This window comes from Equus przewalskii, chromosome 15, assembly GCF_037783145.1.
Source record: "Equus przewalskii isolate Varuska chromosome 15, EquPr2, whole genome shotgun sequence".
NCBI classification, from domain to species: Eukaryota; Metazoa; Chordata; class Mammalia; order Perissodactyla; family Equidae; genus Equus; species Equus przewalskii.
In genome coordinates, this window is record NC_091845.1 from 44679938 (window position 1) to 44699737 (window position 19800).

Consider the following 19800-nt stretch of genomic DNA (forward strand, 5'->3'; position numbering starts at 1 on the left):
TAGCCAAGCCCCCTTCCTCCCGCCAGCCCTCCCGGACCCCAGCTCCAGGCCATTCTGTGCAGATTCCCACTTGCAGCAGTGTTTATTTCCAGAGGAAGCTACAAGGCCCACCAGCCCACAGAATGCTCCTGGCTCCCCAAACTCCACATGCATTTGAACGTTTAAAGGAAAGGCCGGCCGGGCCCAGCTGCCAGCCTGACTGTTTCGCCACGCTGTCGGGTGATTTTTTTCCACTGAAGAGAAATTCAGTTCAAACAGATGAGCAGCCAAAAGAGACCAGGATTAAGTGTCATTCCCACATTCCTTCAGGATTTGATTCTCTTTCCCCTTTTAGAAAAAATGAGGAGTTATCAAGAAAAAATGATAAACCTTTGCAGTTTGGGTTTTTCTGGCCAACCGAACAATGTTGCACAATCAGCATGGGAAATGCAGTTTTTTTTTTATTTTTCTTAAGCAGTGTGAAGCCCTTACTCTGCGAGGAACCACTCAGAGTGCTTTGCCTATCACCCCTCCCAGCATTAAACCCCTCCCAGAAGCCCAGAGGCAGATATTGTTATTATCCCCATTTCCATGATGAGTAAACTGAGTCTCAGAAGATGGGCCCTGTGCCCGAGGTCCACAGAGAGGAAGTGGTGGCGTCTAGACTCAAACCCGGGCAGTCTGGCTCTGACCACTGAACCGGACTGTATGGCAGGCACGAGTTTTCTGGCATCAGAGATTGCGAGCACCTTGACAGCAAAGAGGAAGACGGGGCTCAGTCTGATCCCCCGCACCCAGCACGTGTTTAGCACAACCAGAGACTGAGTTGAAGTGTCTGAGTGAAAGAATAATGAGTGAAGTCATGGCTGGATGACAGCATGGAGGATCTAGTGGGGGCTTCACAAGAGGACTGTTGTCACTGAAAGCCTGCCCATCACGCCCTGCCTCCCGCCCAGGATGCCATCCCCAGAAGGCTTCAGAGGGACACCCACTCTGTGACCACCAAACAGGACAGCTGGGTGGGACAAGACCCTGCAGTCTGCCAAGGAGGGACACCAGACCCAGCTGTGGGGAGAGCCCAGCACAGGCACTCTAACTAGCCAACCAGGCACCTGGACCAAGACAGGTTCCTCAGCCGGTGCCTGATCTGGGTCTGGTGGATTCCAGGAGAGCCACCTACTGTCGCTGGTGACCTGTGCCCCCAGGGCAGGGACCCATCCCCAACCTGGGAGCAGTGTCAGGTCTGGGTCCTTCTGGGTGGAAAGGTGGCTCTTGGCTGGGCAGGCTCACTGCCCGGGGGCCAGACCACCGCGGGGTGGCAGCTTCTCTCTCCAAGGAGGACACTGGTCCCACACTGACCCACTAGCTGCGAAAGAATTCAGGAGGCTGTGGGAGGTCAGAGTGTGGGGAAGGAGGGGTGACTCAGCGCTGACTCTCACTCTCCTCTGAGCTCTCCCCCTGCCGTTCTCCCCACGTGTCCCGACAGAGCGCAGTCTTCCCGGAGGCTCCAGGGAGGACCGTCTGGATGCCTCGTCTGCCTCGAGGCCAGAAGTCTCAGCACCAGCTTAGGACGCCAGTCGAATAGACGGCTGATGGGCTTCGAGGAGACGGATGGAGAAGAACTAGGTCTCATCTAAAGACATCTGTAGAACATCCTGAGCTTCAAACGTCAACGGGAAAACCATCGGCCAATAAAAGATGAACCCCCGGCAGCAAAGCAGGTTCCAACCAAGAAAGCCAGGATGAGTCACTGTGAGAACACCTTGCACCGAAAGGCCCCACGTTAACACATTAGAGGGCGGATGTTGTGACCCCCTCCACGGATACTCCAAAGACATTCGATAACATTTCACTTCTATTCCTGACAATCAAAACTCTTAATAAACAGACAATAATAAATAGTTCTTCATCACATCTTCAGTCAAAAGCCAGCATGACATTTAACAAGGATGAATAAATGAAAAGTAATAGGACATATTGAAGTGTATGAGGAAGCCATTTGGTTTAAAACTAATTCGGCCTGACCCTGTTTTTCCGGGAATGCCTGACAGGGCCCGCTGAGCATGCATTGTACATCTGCTTTAAACATTTATAGTGTCCCAAAGACAAGGATGATGCCCTTCAAGATAGGGATATGGCTTCTCCCCATCTCAGCATTTCTTTAAGGATAAGCATCTCTTCCTAGAAACTAAGGATTAATTACCAACCTACTGTGTTCACCTTGTGACCTCTGACCTGCTATGCCAGCAAAGCAAGCTCATGACTGTTGTAAGAGGGACATTCCTGTCATGTGTGATCTGTGCTCTGTGTTCCAAGACAGTGTACAACCACTCTGTACACCCCACTTCTTTGGTGCCCTTCCTTCCTTGGGGAAGGAAGCCCCTGGGCTATAGTCTCAGACCTGCCTCATATAATAAACTCACCCTAATTTTGATTTATAGGTTGATTATGGATTATTTGTCGTGACAACGGCAAGGCTAGAAATTGTCCCAAGTCTGTAGAATCGAGTCACATCTGTCATGTCATTAATATTTCCCACGGCTCTGGAGGCACCAGCAATGTAATGAGGTAGGAGAAAGAAGGAAGGGGCAATGAGAAAACCAAGTGTGTTCATTACAGATGAAATGATGGTATACCTGGAACACCCAAGGATAAACCGAGCAACTGTTAGAAGCAATACGAAGTTAGTCGGTGGCGGGTAACCAAACGAATACACAGAAATAATAGGCTTCGCACAGACTAAGAACTACCACCCAAAACATATAACAGAAGGAAAGATCCCTTTTTTGTTTTTTGAGGAAGACCAGCCCTGAGCTAACATCTGCTGCCAATCCTCCTCTTTTTGCTGAGGAAGACTGGCCCTGAGCTAACATCCATGCCCTTCCTGTGCTTTATATGTGGGACGCCTACCACAGCATGGCTTGCCAAGCAGTGCCATGTCCGCACCCGGGATCCAGATCGGTGCACCCTGGGCCACCAAACCGAAACGTGTAAACTTAACCACTGTGCCACTGGGCTGGCCCCGGAAATATCCCATTTTTAATGGCCGAAAGAGGGTGAAATATCCAGGAATAACCCAACATGAAAGTGAAGATCCAGCTGAAGATAATATCAAGATGCTTCTGAGGAGCATGAATAAATGGAGAGATGCATCCTATTCTTGGCTAGAATTACTGTATTTTAGGATGTAAACTCTCTTTATATTAGTCCACACAAATTTAATTTGATTCAATAAAATCCCAAAAGGATTTGGGAAGGAGAAGGAAGTTACAAGCTGACTCTAAATTTCACATGAGAATAGTATGCAAGAATATCAGGAAAATTCTAAAAAAGAGCAATGAGAAAGACCAAGCCCTACTAGTTATTAACATAAAATATAAAGTGCAGTAATTAAAACAGTGTAATTCTGGCATATAAATAGACAAACCCTTTACTGGAACAGAAAGGAGTCCAGAAATAGACCTACACACATATGGAAACTGGCTACACAGTAAAGCACTTCAGATTGGGGGAAAGATTAATTATTCAACAAATGGTGCCATTGGAAAAAAAAAAATCACGGTTTTGCACCTTATCTCTTATTCCAAAATAACTTCCAGATGGATCAAAGGTATATGAAAACACAGAGAAGAATTTTTTAAATAACCCTGAAATGAAGATGGCCTTTTAAAACGTGATACACTCACCTAGAAGTCAGAAAACAAAAGCTTGATAATTTTAACAACATAAAATTGTTTTAAATTTCTGTACTGCAGAAAGACTATAAACGAAGCTTCATGACAATTGAACCTGAGGGAAGTATTACCATACAATGAAAACAGAAGGCTAATATCCTTAATCTATAAAAAGCTCTTAAAATCATTAAGGAAAAGACCAACTATGCAACAGAAAATGCGTAAAGAGTATGAACTGACAGTTTTCTTTAAAAAGGCAGTTAAAATCTAGACGGGGCAGGAGCAGAGTGTGGCAGAAGAAACTGAAGGAGACCGTCGTGCAGTCCAGGGTCGGCACTGAGAGCGAACGCCCCCTAAAATGTTTACACGCTGGGGCCTCCCTTGCCTCATAAACGTGTTTTCTGTTGCTGCATAAAAGAACACATTTACTATCTCGCAGTTTCTGTGAGTCAGGAGTCCATCACATTTTTGCTGGCTTCTCTCATCAGTCTCACGAGGCTGAACTCAAGGTGTTGGCCAGCACCACGCCTTATTTGTAGCTCAGGGTCTTCTCCTAAGCTCATTCAGGTTGTTGGCAGAAACCATTCCTCGAAGTGCTAAGCCTAGGTCCCTGGGGATCTCAGGGTCCTCCCCTTCCCGTAGGCAGTTCATAGCATAGCTCTTTACCTTCTTCCTTGAGGCCAGCAGGAAAATCTCTCAGATGCATCTTCTTGGAAAGACTTGCCTGATTAGGTCAGGCCCACCCAGGAAAGTCTCACTTTTGATTAACTCAAAGTTGACCGACTGGTAACCTAATCACTGGAGGGATATTCCATCATATCCACAGGTCTTGCCCACACTCAGGGGGAGGGGTTAATAGTGGTGGGGCACGGTGGGGGGGGGGGAACTGGGGACCATCTTATAATTCTGCCCATCACACCTCACCTTAATCGAGGTCCTGCTTTTAAACATATGAAAAGATGCTCAATGTCACCCTTTGAACCCCCTTGTCCAGGCAGGTGGTTTTACTCCCCCACTGCCAGCTGCACCACCTGTGAAATGAGGAGGGCACAGCACCCGTCTCTTGATCTGCTGTGGGATTTAAATGAGTTCATGTGTGTGGTTGTAGCAGACATTGCCAGACAGGTGTAGGCACTTCCTAAGTGGTTGCTGCTCTTACATCCCAGGACTCTGCTTGGGAGCCTGAGAGGTCGGCAGTGGTCATGGATCTGGGTCCTCTCCATCCAACTCATAAAACACCTGAGCTCCCCGCAGACCAAGCCCGAGGAGATACACTGCAACCGACGCCCTAGATCTGGACTCAAACTAAGGAATGCGCACGGGATCGCAGATAACTGAAATGGGCTCCCCGGGAGGAACTGGGCCAGTCTCACCAGAAGAGACTGGAGAAACGATTTTGTTAAGTGCAGCAGAGAGGGCAAGAGCACGTGCTCTGTGGCCACACTGCACTGGATCGGGTGCCAGCTCCAACACCGAAGGCTGTGCCTGGGGCAAGTCCCTCAGCCCCTCCAAACCTCAGTTTCCTCATCTGTAGAATGGAGCTGGGAACACTGTCTGCCTCCTCGGCTGTTGTGCAGTCCCATATGCAGAGTGCTGGAACAGTGCCCGATGTCGAGGACATGGGATGGCATCAGGCGTTGTCATCTGTTCTGGACGCTTAAGTGAGTTACCTGTCAGAAGGCAAGGGCTCAATGGTCGTGTTGTTGTCTACCTCTGTGATTCGCTACTGGGCCCTACAAGAAACGCAGAAAGCCCTGCGACTCTTTTCAGTCTAGAGGAAGAAGTGGTGTTTGAGGAAGCAGAGCACAGCAGCACCTAGATGGAATACAGAGACCTGGAAGTTCATTCATTTTTCATTCATTCATTCACCCCTTCATTTAACGAGGCTTATCTAGGACCAGACCAAGAGCTTGGCTCTGTGCTCGATGCTGGGGGTGTGGTGGTGAACAAAACAGAGAGACACATGGTAAATATGTGAACAGATAAATAAAATATTTACATACTGTGCTGGGAATGAGAAAGGGCATAGGCAGGGTGCCACGAAAGAGAAAGAGGCTAAAGTGGAGGAGGATGGGAAGTCAGGAGAGCTGAGGCCTGAGGAGGGGGCCTCAGAAGCAAAGAGGCTGCCCCGGAAGGAGCTGGGCATGTTTGGAAAGGGACCAAGGCCAGGTGCCAAGAGACGGGGCTGGAGACAGCAGAAAGGGATGCATCACGTGGGTCCTTGAAGAACCTGAGGCTGAGGGCTCTGCGAGGGCATTGCCTCATTTTAAAGGGGAGTGTGATGCGATCTGACTTATGATTGTAAAGAGGTGTGCTCTCTGTGCCTGACCAGTGTGTCTGAACTTCACAGCTCTCCCTCCAACTCCCCAGCAGCTGGATGGTTTTCCCTGGGGGCTTTCTCCAAACGCCAGGGAATTATCACCTCCTGGAGCAGCCCGCAACCAAAGATGATGGGAGAGTGGGCTATGAATCCCTCCCGTCCCTCACCTCTTGGTGGGCTAACTCTGAACATGTATTTTATACCTTTTCTCAGAATTTTCCAGCCCCAGTCACCCACAGCAGGGACCCGTTTGATAACATGCCCTTTATCGGCTGTCTGCTCTCCATCTCACTTCCCACTTTGCCGCAGGTGTTTCCCGGGATGCCCTCCCCGATAAACTGCCCCTACTGGATTCCTGGCCCTGGGAACCCAAAGCAAGACAACCCCTCCAGCTTCTGTAAGGAGACTGGATTGGATGGGCGTAAATGGAGGCAGGGAGACAAGTCAGGGGGCTGTTGTGTTAGTCCAGGTAAGAAAGATGGTGACCTGGACCAGAATGGTGGCAGCTGAGGCTTTCTGGGGTCCTGACTTTCGGGGATGTGAAGGCCCTTCATAAGCCGAAGTTGCAGAGTGCCTTCTGTGAGCGAACATTACCAGCTCCCGGTCTGTCTGAATTCATGGCTCACCCACCCAGTCCAGCTAGTCACGCCCTCTGCGAGGAAGCAGGACGTAAGAGACAGAAACCCCTCTAAAGGAAAAAAGAGAGATGTGCCTGACCCCCCAGCGCTTCCTTCTCATACCCCGGCCTCTGGGTAGAAGGCCCTCTGCGGTCCAGGCTTAACCCCCCTCAGCTTGGATTTGGCCTACAGCGGAGGCGATGATCATGAGCTCTTCTCCACCACGGCTTGGCTGTACCATCGTCATTGTCCCAAGAGGAGAACTTTTTACCTTTTACCAGACTGAATACAGCTCTGGTTGCAAGTGGCCCCTGACATTAAGCAGAGTAGCGTTTGGGAGCCCCCTTCCCCACCCCAAGCACACATACCCCCTCTCCCACCCATTTTGTCCATCTGAGTAGAACCAGCTTCTCACTGATCCATTCAGAAGTAATGGGCTCTCTCTTGGTCTAACTTCTCCCTATGACACAGCCCAGGGTGGGGTGAGGGCACCCACTCACTATTAGTACTTTATCTTTCTTGGAGAAATCAGCTTATTAATTGAGAGCACCATGCTGGTCACATTGGCCTGTGAAACTTGTTTTTGACTTATCATTCATTATGAGTAGCAGATGCTGTTGGTATCCCACCCATTGCCCCTTGACACTCACTATTCCTGTACACACCCATGGCTTTCTACAAGTGCCTGCAGCTCTCCGCCATAGCCCCTTTCTGGCTGAAGGAGCATGCGTGGCTGGCCAGCACATGGGCCAGGCTAGAAGTGACAGGAAGTCAACACTCTCCGGAGCAGCCTCAACCAATGACAGTTGGGAGTTAGTGGGTAAACAGCCCAGCCTCCTTGGCCCTCAGGTGAGACAGCTCTGACACATTTTCTACACACTCTCCCAAAGGTCTCAGCAGGATGGAGCCCAGTTGCCCACAGCAGTGTCTAGGCACCATATGGAATGTATGTGAGCATGTGAATGGTGTGCAAGTGTGTGTGGCTATGACACGTGGGCATATAAGGTTCATGTATAAGTGTGTAATGTGTGTGTTTGGGGTGTGTGTAACTGACTTGATTATTGTCCAGCAGATATTTGCTCCTCTCCCACTTCTACTCTGGGCAGAGAGCACTTTCCTCCCCTGACGTTGGACTTGGCCATTGACTTGCTTTGGCCAGTGGGGTATTAGCAGCAGTGACATCGGCAGAGGACTTCAATGTGCTTTTATGGTTTGGTTGAGCATTTGGGCTTCTTCCATTCCCCATGAGCAGAGTTTGCCCCGGATAGTGCTGCCCCTTCAGCCTGGGCTCCAGGATGAGAAGTGAGGAGCAGACCTGAACCCAGCCCACAGCCTGGAGCCAAGCTCAGCTGAGCCTAGCTGACTACAGACCCTGGAGCAAGAAGTAAAGAGCTGGTGTTTTAAGCCATCGACTTTGAAGAGGTTTGTCACACAGCATTATTCCAGCAGTCACTGACTGATACAGAGCGTTCTGTGGGATTTGCGAAGCATAGGGTATGATTTGTGGGGGTGTAAGGACTGTGTCTGTGTGCACTGCGTGTGTATTTTGCATCTGGGTAAATGGTATGTTGTGATACACAAACACACCAAAAAAAGCATTTATATTGGATAAAACCAAAAACGAGCAAGCATACCGCAGAGTGGGCTGCATGTGGAGTTTGTACCCATCCCCCGGTCAGAAGGCACCTCGGGTTCCTGTGGGAGACCTACAGCCCCGCCTCTCCCTGACTTGCCAATGGTTTCTAGGAAGGCGGCGTCAGCCAGACAGGGGTGTTTGACTTGACTGGTGTTCAGCAAACCAGGGAAGAGGTGGCACGAGGCCAGCTGAGTCACCTCTGACCACACACCCAGCCTGTGTGGGCTCTGGCTGCTGAGACTTCCGTCCCCACAGAGGGCTTGGCAGTGGAGGGAGGGTCCCACAGGGCGGCCCCGGGAGATGGACAGAGGAGCTCTGTGTGGAGCAGAAAGCTGCTGCACGCACACCAGCTGGATCGGGACTTTGCCAGGAGGGGCAGGGCAGCCCTGCAAGCGTCCCCCTTTCCTGCCCTCCCTCGTGGTCAGCTGAATAGCAACTCTGTGATTAAGAAGGTGCACTCTGGAGTCACAGGCTGCGTCTCGGTTCCACCAGCCATGACCTTGGGCAGGTAACCTAACCTCTCTGGGCCTCAATTTCTCAACTTTCTAATAGGGATAAATGTAGTATCTCGCTTGTAAGGTCGCTCTGAGGATTGGATGAGCTAATTCCTGTAATGTGTTGGGGACAGTGCCTGCTTATTACTGAACAAGTGCCACCCGCCAGGCACTGCATTAAGTGCATTACACGAATGACCTCGTGTGCAGAAACCACACAAGGTCGGTGGTATCATCTGATAAGCAAGGCTGCCCCAGAGACAGACCTCGAGACAAGGATTCATATGAAAGCAGTTTGTGAGCTAGCCAAAAAAGCACAAGCCGGGAGCAGGGAATTGAGACAGGGAAGGCCAGCAGTGGCCACTGTGGGTAGCGGGGCCTCAGTCCCAGTGGGGAACTCTGAGAGACACACAGAATATGCACTGCAGAGCCACCCCAGCCAGGGAGCCAGGGCTCTGAACCACCAGCGCCGTCAGTTACTGGAGGCTGCTCCTGGAGGCAGCATGACCAGCCTCCCCGGTTGGCCCAGGACTGCAAGTCCTGTGGTCTGGAAGACCCCTCCGTCCCATCCTGGATGGCTGGTCACACTATCTGGAGGGCGTTCATTCCCCAGCACCCAGCCTGTCACACACAGGGCAGAGCAGGCTCTGCCGAGAGCAAGCCTGCAGACGCAGGTGCTGGCAACGGGGAGCTGCTACAAGCTAAAATGGTCAGGCCCAGGGGCATGAGGTCAGGATACCCAGTCCCATTTTAGCTGTGAGAAAAGTGAAGCACAGAGAAGCGAAGTAACCTGCTCAGTGTCACAGAGTGGGAAGTGGCCTGGGGGCAGGGGGGTTCAAACCAGGTCTGTGTGATGTCAAAGCCCATGCTGATCACCAGACTCCAGGCTCCCCTTTGCACAAGGCAGCCCTGGAGCTGTAGACTGGAGGAGCTGGAAGGACCACGGTAAGTAGGGGCTGGCTCAGTGTGCATCAGGTACACCTTCTGAGCTTTATTCCTTTTTTGGTGTTTCTGGCCATGTTTCCACACATGTCTCCATGGCTGACATCCAGCTCACAGTCCCTGGAACAGCTACGTTGTTCTGAGTATTTAATGTATTATATGTTAGTTTGTATAATTTAATTTTCAATAATGCCTGCGTTTCACAGTCGTGTCACAAAATTCCTGAAAATGTTAGCAATCAGCTCTTGTGAGCCCAGACGAGATGGTTCTAGCACACCATGGGAATAAACACAGAGGGAGAAAAATAACAAAAACTGTCACTTGGTGGTCAAAAGACAAAGACTGTGGGGAGAGTCACCATCCATCCTCAGGTGGGCAATTCCAGTGCTCCGATGCCCCCGAAGCCCCACCTCCGATGCTCTCGCCCCACCCGGCCAGCCCCACCTACCTGCAGCAGGAAGTCGAAGAGCGCCAGGCGAGCCCACTCAGCGCGGTGGATGCCCGGGCATGGGGCCTGGCCCGGCTGGCTGCAGCCACGTGCCAGCAAGGCCTGGTACTGCAGCCAGCCCAAGGCCAGAGAGTTCTGGTCATCCTCTGGGTCACCCAGGTGCTGCACATCGGGCGCCCACCAGATGACTGGCCTCGTGCCACCGTCCGTGTAGCGGTAGGGCAGCAGGGGGCTGTGGAAGCTCCGGGCCACAGCAGGCAGGCTCCGGTGCAGCCCCAGCACTCGGTCCACGTGGAAGGACAGGACCTCGGGCAGGTCCCCTGGCCTCTTGATCAGGCCACAGAGCCCCTGGGAGCAGAGTCGGCTGAGCCCAGGAGACATGTCCTGTAGGGCGCCCTCAGTGGAGAAGCCGACCTGCAGGACCTGCCCGTGGCCGGGGACCCTGGCTTTGCCCACCACCTCCCCCTGGGCCAACAGCCGGAGGGTCTGCACATCATGCTCTGTGAGCCATGGGGGAACCTGCCCTCCGGTCCTTGAGTCGCTCAACAGCCCAGGGGTCTCAGCATCACACCAGACAGATCCTTGCAGCTCCCCAACAGAGCCAGGCCACTGACGAGCCCCTGCAGCTGGGGCAGGATCCTGTACTTGTTGCCCACCAGTCAAGCCTCTATTGCCAGCTTCTGGCAGATCCCTGCCTTCCACTGGATGGGGTGGGGGGGTCAGTCCAGCAGTAGTTCTCAGAGTCCTTACAGCTGCCGTGTCACGCCCTGTGAGGAGGGCATCCAGGGTGCCTGTCTCATCCTGTGCCTTCTGGATGGGACCGTTGTGCCAGGCTGTGCCGAGGTCTTTGGCTCCTGGACCTCTGACCTCATCTTCCCTCAGGAGCACGAGACGCCGGGTACTGAGTCTCAAATCTCCCAGAGATGCCAAAGTAATGTCTCTCCTGACCCTCCCTGGATGCCCGCTGTCCCCTCCCAGGGACTGCCTGCTTTTGTCCACTCTCCCTCTGTGGCCTTGCTCCTCAGCACACACCAGGACAGAAGTCCTGGGCAAGGCCCAGCCTCTCCAGAACCCCAGGTTTCTTGCCCGCTGCCTCCGGCTGGAGCTCAGAGCCTGCCGGCTGTGGGGGGCAGGGGTGCCGGTTTCTCCGCGGGGCTCCACGGGACCAGGGTCCAGGCCAGCAGCTGGATGCTGTGGGGGGAAGCGGGTAACAGCCACCACAGATAGAGTCATCAAGAGGCAGAACGCCATCACCAGCCGCCTCTTGCCACGCAGCTTTCTCCAGAGCCAAGACGCCTGGGGGACGGGATAGAAAAAGAAAATTTGAGACCTGGGAAAACATCAGTCTCAACCCACAAAACACTAGGGACGGTGAACAAAGGGCCATATCTGATGGCTGAAGAGGGAAGAGAACACAGCCCAGGTGGAGCAACACCCAGCTGCCTTCAAGAGAGGAATGCGCAAGCGCAGCCAACCGTCTCCCGCTACAAAGCTTGGCTTGCTCCGCCCTCTGGGGCAGCCTTGGCTGATGCCTGCAGGTGGGCTTGGGCTTCTCCCCCGGAACAAACCGCCGTTACGACAGTGATCACCAAGCACAACAGGAGTCTCTTTCCACATCTGTCCCCCACCACTAGTGCTGGCCCTTTCTTTTCATGTCCATGTGATTCCCAAGGCCCACTCTGGCAGACCTCTCATTGTCTCCCACAAACATGCCCTTCCCTTTTCCAGGGCCCACAGCTGCTCAGCTACAGATGACTTTGCCCAGCCTCCCTTGCAGCCAGGTGTGGCCGCATGTCTTGCCCATGGTACAAGTGAGCCACTTTTGCCTGCCCCGCTTGCTCAAAAGGAAGTTGGCTACCCTGGCCTTTCTCTCTTGGGACAGGAATGTGGCAGCACCAGCTCTGCACATGTCGTTAAGCACACACCCCAGGGCAGTCATTTTTCAACACATGGTTCCTAGACCAGCAGCATCAGCATCAGCATCACCTCGGAACTCAGCAGAAAGGAAAATTCTCAGGCACCACCCCAGTACTGAATCAGAAACAGGGGCCCAGCGACCTGTGTTTTAACACCTTTTCCGGGTAATTCTGATGCTCGGGCACCATGGAGCCACAAGAAGAAGGAGCTTGGGAGCCTGTATGACGACATGGGAGCAGAGTTGCCAAGAGATGTTTGAGCCACTGTATGTTGGAGTCCCTGAAACTGTGAGACTGAAGAGCCATCTCCATCCCCCACAACACCTCAGGAGCCACATCCGTCCAGGCACCCTGATCCCTGACCCCTGACCAGAGCTGACAGGGCCATCCTGGACCCTGACCCACACTGGGCCAAATGGCTCCTCAGCCCCCACCCTCCCTGGGAACATAGGCTTGTAGCAAGTCAGCAAGGTTCGCTTTTCTGCCCATGACCTAGACAGCAGGGGTGCATGGCTGCCCCGCTAAAGATTACAACAGTGGCCATATTCTACTGAAGGCCATTTTACATGGAGAGAGAAGAAACAGCAGCAGACAAACCAGAAACCCAAACAGGAGGGAGCGCTTTGCCCAGCTTCCTAAAGCTCCTGGTTCTGGTTCTGAGCCTGGTCCAGGGACAGCTGCAGCTCCTGCCCGGAGCCTGTGAGACTCTGCAGTCTCCGTGCAGAACCCACTCTCCCTGTGGAGAAGCTCCGCGCTGGAGCTGCGGACCAAGGCTGATCCTGTGCGAGAGACCAACAGGCCCAATTAAGACAACCGTTGGGTTCCCTTCCCTCGGTGATGAACAGCCTCTCCTCCCTCCTTCAGTCCCCATCGGCCCTCCCCTCCCTCCAACCATGTGGCCTGGAGGAACGGACCCCTCACGCATCCTCTCATTGGTCTGTGCCTTCAGCCTCTTTCTGGGCCAGTGGCAGTTTCTGCAGGAACCAAACACATTTCTCTTCTCAGCACAGTGAGCATCATATGAGAATCAAAAGGAAGTGGGAAAACCCAGTTACAGCACAGCCCTAAAAACTTCCCATGCTCCCTCCTGCCTCCAGTCCCTCCACACTGGCTCCTCCTCCGTCCTGGCCCCCCTGTCCATCCTCTCCCTCTTAGCGCCTCCGGGCCTGGCTCACTCAAGTCCCTTGAGCCCTCTTTGTGCTGGTGCATGGTGGTGGAAAGAGCACTGGCCGGGGAGTCTGCAGGCAGCAGTCTCTGGGTGACCTCACTCTTGGGACCAGCATCCTCATCTACAAGGCGTTGGATGAAATGACCTTCAATGCCTCCTGATTTGCCCCAATATCCAGTGATTCCAGCTCTTGGTGGACAGTTGGAGGTGGACTGAGCCATCAGTGGGCTCTTCTGGGCCTCCCCTGCCCCAAATGCTCATGATGAGCATCCACAGCAAAGCCAAGCTGGACAAGAGGAACCCCACACCACGACCACCGCCACCCCATAAGACAATTTGAGCCCTTGAGGGAGGCTCTTGGAGAAGAGGGGCTGAAATGAGTGAGCTTTTCTGCTGCTGTCCTGTCACCCCCAGGAGGCCCAATCACCCTCCTAGCCCTGAGCAGTGGGACCGCAATAACCAAGGTTCCCTCACAGCTGTGGGCTGACACCCCCAAAACCCAGTAGGATGCGTCAACACCAGGGCAACATGAACTCCAAGGCTAAGAAACACCTTCTGTCCACCTGATTCTAATACCTGCAGCCATGGCTGGAGGCACCACTTAAGATGACAGTCCCCCGGCCCCTGGAGGAGGAAGCATTGGGGAAGATTGCCATCTGCTTCCCAGCTGATTCTCGCCTGACTCCAAGATGCCTGTGCTGCTGTGAGCCAGCAGGTGGATCTGTGTCCCAGGGCCATGCAGCCCCTAGCCTGGACACCCTGCTCTGGGTGGGACGAGGTGGGGACCAGTGAGCTGAATAAGCAGTGGGAAGATCAGATGAGGGCAGCTTTTGAATTTACCCCTACTCCAGCTGAGGCTTCTGGGGCCACAGGGCAAGGCGACAAAGCCTGGAGAATATTTTCCTCATAAATTGTGGGATCCCCTAGACAACCTGGACTCCTCAAATCTGGACTTTATCTGGAATGTCTCTCCTGCTTACTGGAGGTGTGCTAGAACATGGTTTTCAAACCTGCCCAGGGCGTTCCTTTGTGGTCTACCACAGGGCAGAGGGTTAGCCTCTCTCTCTCTCTCTCACACACACACACACACACTGAAACACATACACAAATACATACACATACACTCAGGTCCATGCATGCATATATAACACATACATATGTACACATGCACACACATATACACACTGAAACACATAGATACACACACAATTATGTACACATACACATATAAGCATGCATACACATGTATGTACACATAACACACAAATGCCCACACACTTACACACACAGACACACACATGCATACACACACTCACACTTCCACCCAAACAGCTGTGTTCTTCTTTCACGAGGTGGGTTTAGCCCATTTGCCATCCTCGTTTAGTCTTTATTCTGTCATAATATTCTATGGTATATTTTCTGTATTTATAATTTTGAAATCTTGCACTCTGTTTTCCGTTACCTTCACTTTGTTTTGTGGTGTATATTTCTTGCAATACTTAGGAAATTTTGATGGGTCCTTATGCTTGTCTTTATGATCATGTGCCCTTCGCTGCCTCGTTCTTTCAATAGTAGCTCCTACTCCCTATGAAGAGCAGCCAGAACATTCGCCCACGTCCTCCTCCCCATCCTCCGCTTCCTCTGCCATTCCATTCTAATCACTAGCATTATCATTTTTATGTTTGCCTTTGTGCACTTACATATGCTTACATTTCTACTGTGTCTGTCAGCTGTAAATTATATCCTTTGGTCCCCAGCTAGTATTCATGAAGAGCATGTTTACTCTTTCTCCCACCTTGTCCCTCATTCCTCTTCCAAATTTTTATATTTGGGCCCTTTCTACATTGTTAGAATATAAAACTCATACAATCTATTCCATTACTACAACATTCACATTTGCTCAGGTCTTAGTTCTTCAGTTAAATATATTCATTGCATACTCCTAACCTCTTTACCCTAGCTTTCCATTATTTTTTGCTTGACTGAAGTTAAAACGCCATAATTTTCTCAAGAAGTGCTCATGGGAGCAATATTCTTTGAGTTCTTGCATGTTGAAAACTATGTTTCTATAGCATTCATGCCTGCAGGAAAGTTTGGCTCGGCTTGAAACACTGTGTCACCGCTTCTTTCTCACAATAGCCGTGGGTCCTGCTCCACTGTTCTCCAGCACTGAGTGATGCTGTGCACGCATCGAAGATTAAACTGGCCTCTTACCCTGCCTTGCTGCCTTAAGGATTCTTTCTTTTCTTCCTTCCCCCCCCCCCATTTTTTTCCAGCTTTATTGGAGGCATAATTGACAAATAAAATTATATACATTTAAAGTATTCAGTGTGATGACTTGATATATGTGTACGTTGTGAAATGATTACCACAGTCAAGTTAATTAACACAGCCATCACCTCACATAGTTACCTTGTTTGCACACATTGAGAATGCTTAAGAGCTACTCTTTACAAATGTCAAGTATACAAGACAATATTATCAATTATAGTCACTATGCTGTACATTATTAGATCCTCAGAACTTATTCACCTTATAACTGAAAGTTTGTACTGACCAACATCTCCCCATTTCCCCACCTCCCAGGCCCTGGCAACCACCTTTTTACTCTCTATTTCTATGAGTTTGACTTTGTTTTTTAGATTCTACATATAAACGATACCATACGGTGTTTGTCTTTCTCTCTCTGGCTTATTTCACTTAGCACAATGCCCTCCAGGTTCATCCATGTTGTCACAAATGGCAAGATTTCCTTCTTTTTTATGACTGAATAATATTGCATTGTATATAGATGCATTTTTGTATCCATTCATCCATCAAAGGACACTTAGGTTGTCTCCATATCTTGGCTATGGTGGATAATACTCCAATGAACATGGGAGTGCAGATATCTCTTCAGGATACTGACTTCATTTCCTTCAGATATGTACCCAGAAATAGGATTGCTGGATCATATGGTAGTTCTATTTTTAATTTTTCAAGGAACCTCCATACTGTTTTCCATAGTGGCTGCACCAATTTACATTCCCCCCAACAGTGCACCAGGGTTCCCTTTTCTCTACACTCTCACCAGCACTTGTTATCTCTTGTCTTTTTGATAATAGCCATCCTAAAGGTGTGACATGATCTTGCTTTTCCTTTGAAGTCTACTAATGTTGCTAGAATAAATCTCAGTGTTGACTGTTCTGGGTCAATTTTTCTTGGCATGCGATATGCCCTATTATAAAAGGCAGACAAATATTTTATTTCATCAAAGTTTTCCTGGACAAAATATTAAATTTTTTCCATTCCACTATTTTATTTTTATTTTCTTCTTTAAGCTCTTCAATTATGTGTATGTTGGATCTCCTTTGTCTGTCTTATATATCTTTCATCTTCCCTCTAATCCTTTCTATTTTCATTTCATTTCGTTCACTTCTCTTAGTTCTATACACTATTTCACTTATTGTTTTACCCAATATTTATTCCCCCTTGTGTACTTTCTACTTTCTACCTTATTTCTGTTCATTGCTACTTATTCTTATATCTTTCATTTCATTTATTCCTGCTATTATACCATTTTCCTTGAATTCTTGCATTTCTCTTTTGTTCCTTCATAGAAGGTATATTTTCATTGTTTTAAAAATTCATTGTGAAATGCTTGCTCAAAATTTTCACCTGTTTCAGGGTGACGTTTTCTGGTGACTGGCATTCATCTGTTCATCAACTCGGCTGCTCCTTGTCTCCTTTTCTCTTACTGTGTCTCTGTCTGGATGCCAAACTCTTTTTATTGTATGAGTTGGACCAGTCAATTGAAAGAGGTTCCTGTAGAGGAGCCTGAGTGGAATCTGAAGTCAGCAGGTTTTCATGATGCAGATGCTGTCTTCTCATCTGCCACACGGCCAGGCTCCTTCCTGCAAACCTGGTTTGTGAGCAAGGTCTTCATCCATCACAGCCCCCTCTGCTTTTCTCACCATCTTGGGCCTCTGGGCCACTAAACTCACGTCCATTTCCACATCCTCTTTTACAGACAAGAAGAGATGGACATTTTGCCACCACTGGGCTCTCTCCTCCACTCTTTCTGATTTCTCCCAACACTGCTTCTGCATGAAATGGACTGTTTCTTATTCTGCTCTCAGGCATTTTGGTGTGTGTCTCTTGATTTAGCTGAAAAAGGAATTTGTATTTTGTCTTCCATTCTCTTTGTCACTTTCAGATGGTTTTCAGGGGAAGCGAGAATGCAGAGTTTATGCAGCCACGGTCATAGTAGCAGCCCACAGTGGCACATTTTTAAGAAGAAAGGAGCATGCCCTTACAGAATGCAGAGACGAGGCCAGCCCACAGAATAACTGAGCTTTTCCAACTTCTGTGGTCAGGAGCCACAGCAGCCAAACAGCCCTGGGAATTCCAAGAGTTTTGCTCCCTCTGTACATTTCTCCAAGATCTATTCAGCAGCTTTGTGTGAATTGAGTGCAGCCTCCAGGTGTGCTGACCACTCAGGACCCCCAAGAGTCTACCCTGGAAGCCCCTAGAAGAGTGTCGTGGAGCAGGAAGTGAGGTGGCCCACCTACCACAGTTAGATTTCTAGGAGTCGGAGAGAGGAGAGGGGACTGCCAGGCCCACTAGAAGTTCTCCACTTTATAATTTACTCACCGTCCCCTCCTCCAAATGTGCCCCTCCTTCTGTTTCTGATACGCTAAAACGCAGCACCATCCACTCCGATACCCAAGCCAGAAAACTGGGCCTGATCTTCATTCCACCCTTTCCTCTGCCCCATACATCCAAGTCTTGCAGATTTTTCCTCCTAAACATCTCTTGAATCAGTTCATTTCTCATTGGACCCTCTGTGCCTACCTGAGCCCAGTCAGGCACCATCCTCTGTACCAGGACACCTAATTGGTCCTGCTCCTCTGCAACCCACTCTCCACACACTGGCTCATACCCTTCGAAGCCTCTTTAGAAAATGTCTAAGGGCCGGCCCCAAGGTCAAGTGGTTGAGTTCACGTACTCTGCTTTGGCAGCCCAGGGTTTCACCGGTTCGGATCCTGGGCACGGACCTAGCAGTGCTCATCAAGCCATGCTGAGGTGGCGTCCCACAGAGCACAACCAGAGGACCTACAACTAGAATATACAACTATGTACTGGGGGCCTTTGGGGAGAAGAAGAAGAAGAAAAAAGAAAAGATTGGCAACAGATGTTAGCTCAGGTGCCAATCTTAAAAAAAAAGAAAATGTCTAAATACTTCAAGTGCTTGAGCCATACTGAACTTCTTTCAGTTCCTGGAAAGTCCAGACCCTCTCTCTATCTCCATCCTTTACACATGCCCTTCCCTCCATCTGAAACATTCGCCTCCTCCCTGTTCTCATTCTTTAGGTCTCAGCTTAGACACCACCTCCCCCGGGGAAGCCTTCCATGGAGGCCCCTCAATGGGTTGGATGCCCTGGCTATGTGCTCGCATAACATGCTCTTCCTCCCTGAGCACAACCCTTTCTGTCTGCACTGTATTTGATCATTTAATGTCTGTCTTGCCCAATGGAGTTGATCCACAAGGTGACACTGGCTCACTTGCCATTGTATCTTGAGACTATCACAGTGCCTGGGACACAGGAAATGAGCCCTCAGATCAGAGGGTTATGAGGGAGGTGGAAACAGCATTCCCTGGCCTATAGGTCTGTAAGTGTGCTAGCAAGAAGGCCTCCTGCAGTCTCTGGGGTGCTTCCCTGCTTGGGGCTCCAGGAGTCCCCCTCCATAGAAGATGCTTTTTGTATCCTGTGACTGATTCCAGTTGCCTTCACAGTGGACAATCCCACTGCGCGCTGCCAGCTTCCCACCTCAAGCCCCGGAACCACTGTCTGCTTTCCTGCCTGCTCTGCAGGGAGGCGCAGGGGAAACTAACACCTTTGCTGACAACCTTCAGCCAAAGGGGACGAAAGTTAGTGGACAAACGCCCAGCCTCCATCCTTTGGAGGGATAATTCTGAGAGGCATTCTATATGGTCCCATAGGGTCCCCAGTGGGACTGAGCCTCTTTTCCACAAAATAGATCATCCTTGTCACTTCCTAACATGCCTTTATCTGATGATACTTTTGAAGTGAGATTCTAAATTTTTGTCCTAAATAGATATATTTTTAATTTGGTCTTTAGTACTACTTAACGCATACATAGACGTAATACATGCATAGATAAGCACTGTGAAAAGCCCAAATAATACTAAGAAAATCAAGCAAAATGTGAACATTATTCTTCCCCTCCCCAGAGAGAGCCACAGTCAACAGTTGGGGTGTACATCTCCCCAGACCTGTTTATTTTCCTTGCATGATGACATACACACACATGCCATGGTGTATTAGTTAGTTTCCTGTGACTGCCATAGCAAATCACCACAGGCTCAGTGGCTTAAACAACAGAAATGTGTTCAACATCCGTTTCACTGAGCCCAAATCAAGGCGTCAGCAGAGTTACGCTCCCTCTGGAGGCAGCTAGCACTCCTTGGCTTGTGGCTGCATCACACCAATTTGTGGTCACATTGCCTCCTCCTCTTCTGTGTGTATCAAATCTCTCTTTGCCTCCCTCTCATAAGGAGTATGTGATGACATTTAGGGCCCACTTGGATAATCCAGGCCATGC

The 19800-nt window shown here is 50.2% G+C and overlaps 1 protein-coding gene across 2 annotated transcripts in view; it reads right to left on the reverse strand.

Annotated features, from left to right (window-relative positions):
* Window positions 1–19800, reverse strand: part of GASK1A (golgi associated kinase 1A) — a 58349-nt gene that overhangs the window by 6231 nt on the left and 32318 nt on the right. For both annotated transcript variants that reach the window (XM_008543394.2, XM_008543395.2), the window contains exon 2: window positions 10111–11406. In XM_008543394.2, the coding sequence (XP_008541616.1) occupies window positions 10111–11406 (1296 nt within the window). The remainder of the gene's footprint in view (window positions 1–10110; window positions 11407–19800) is intronic.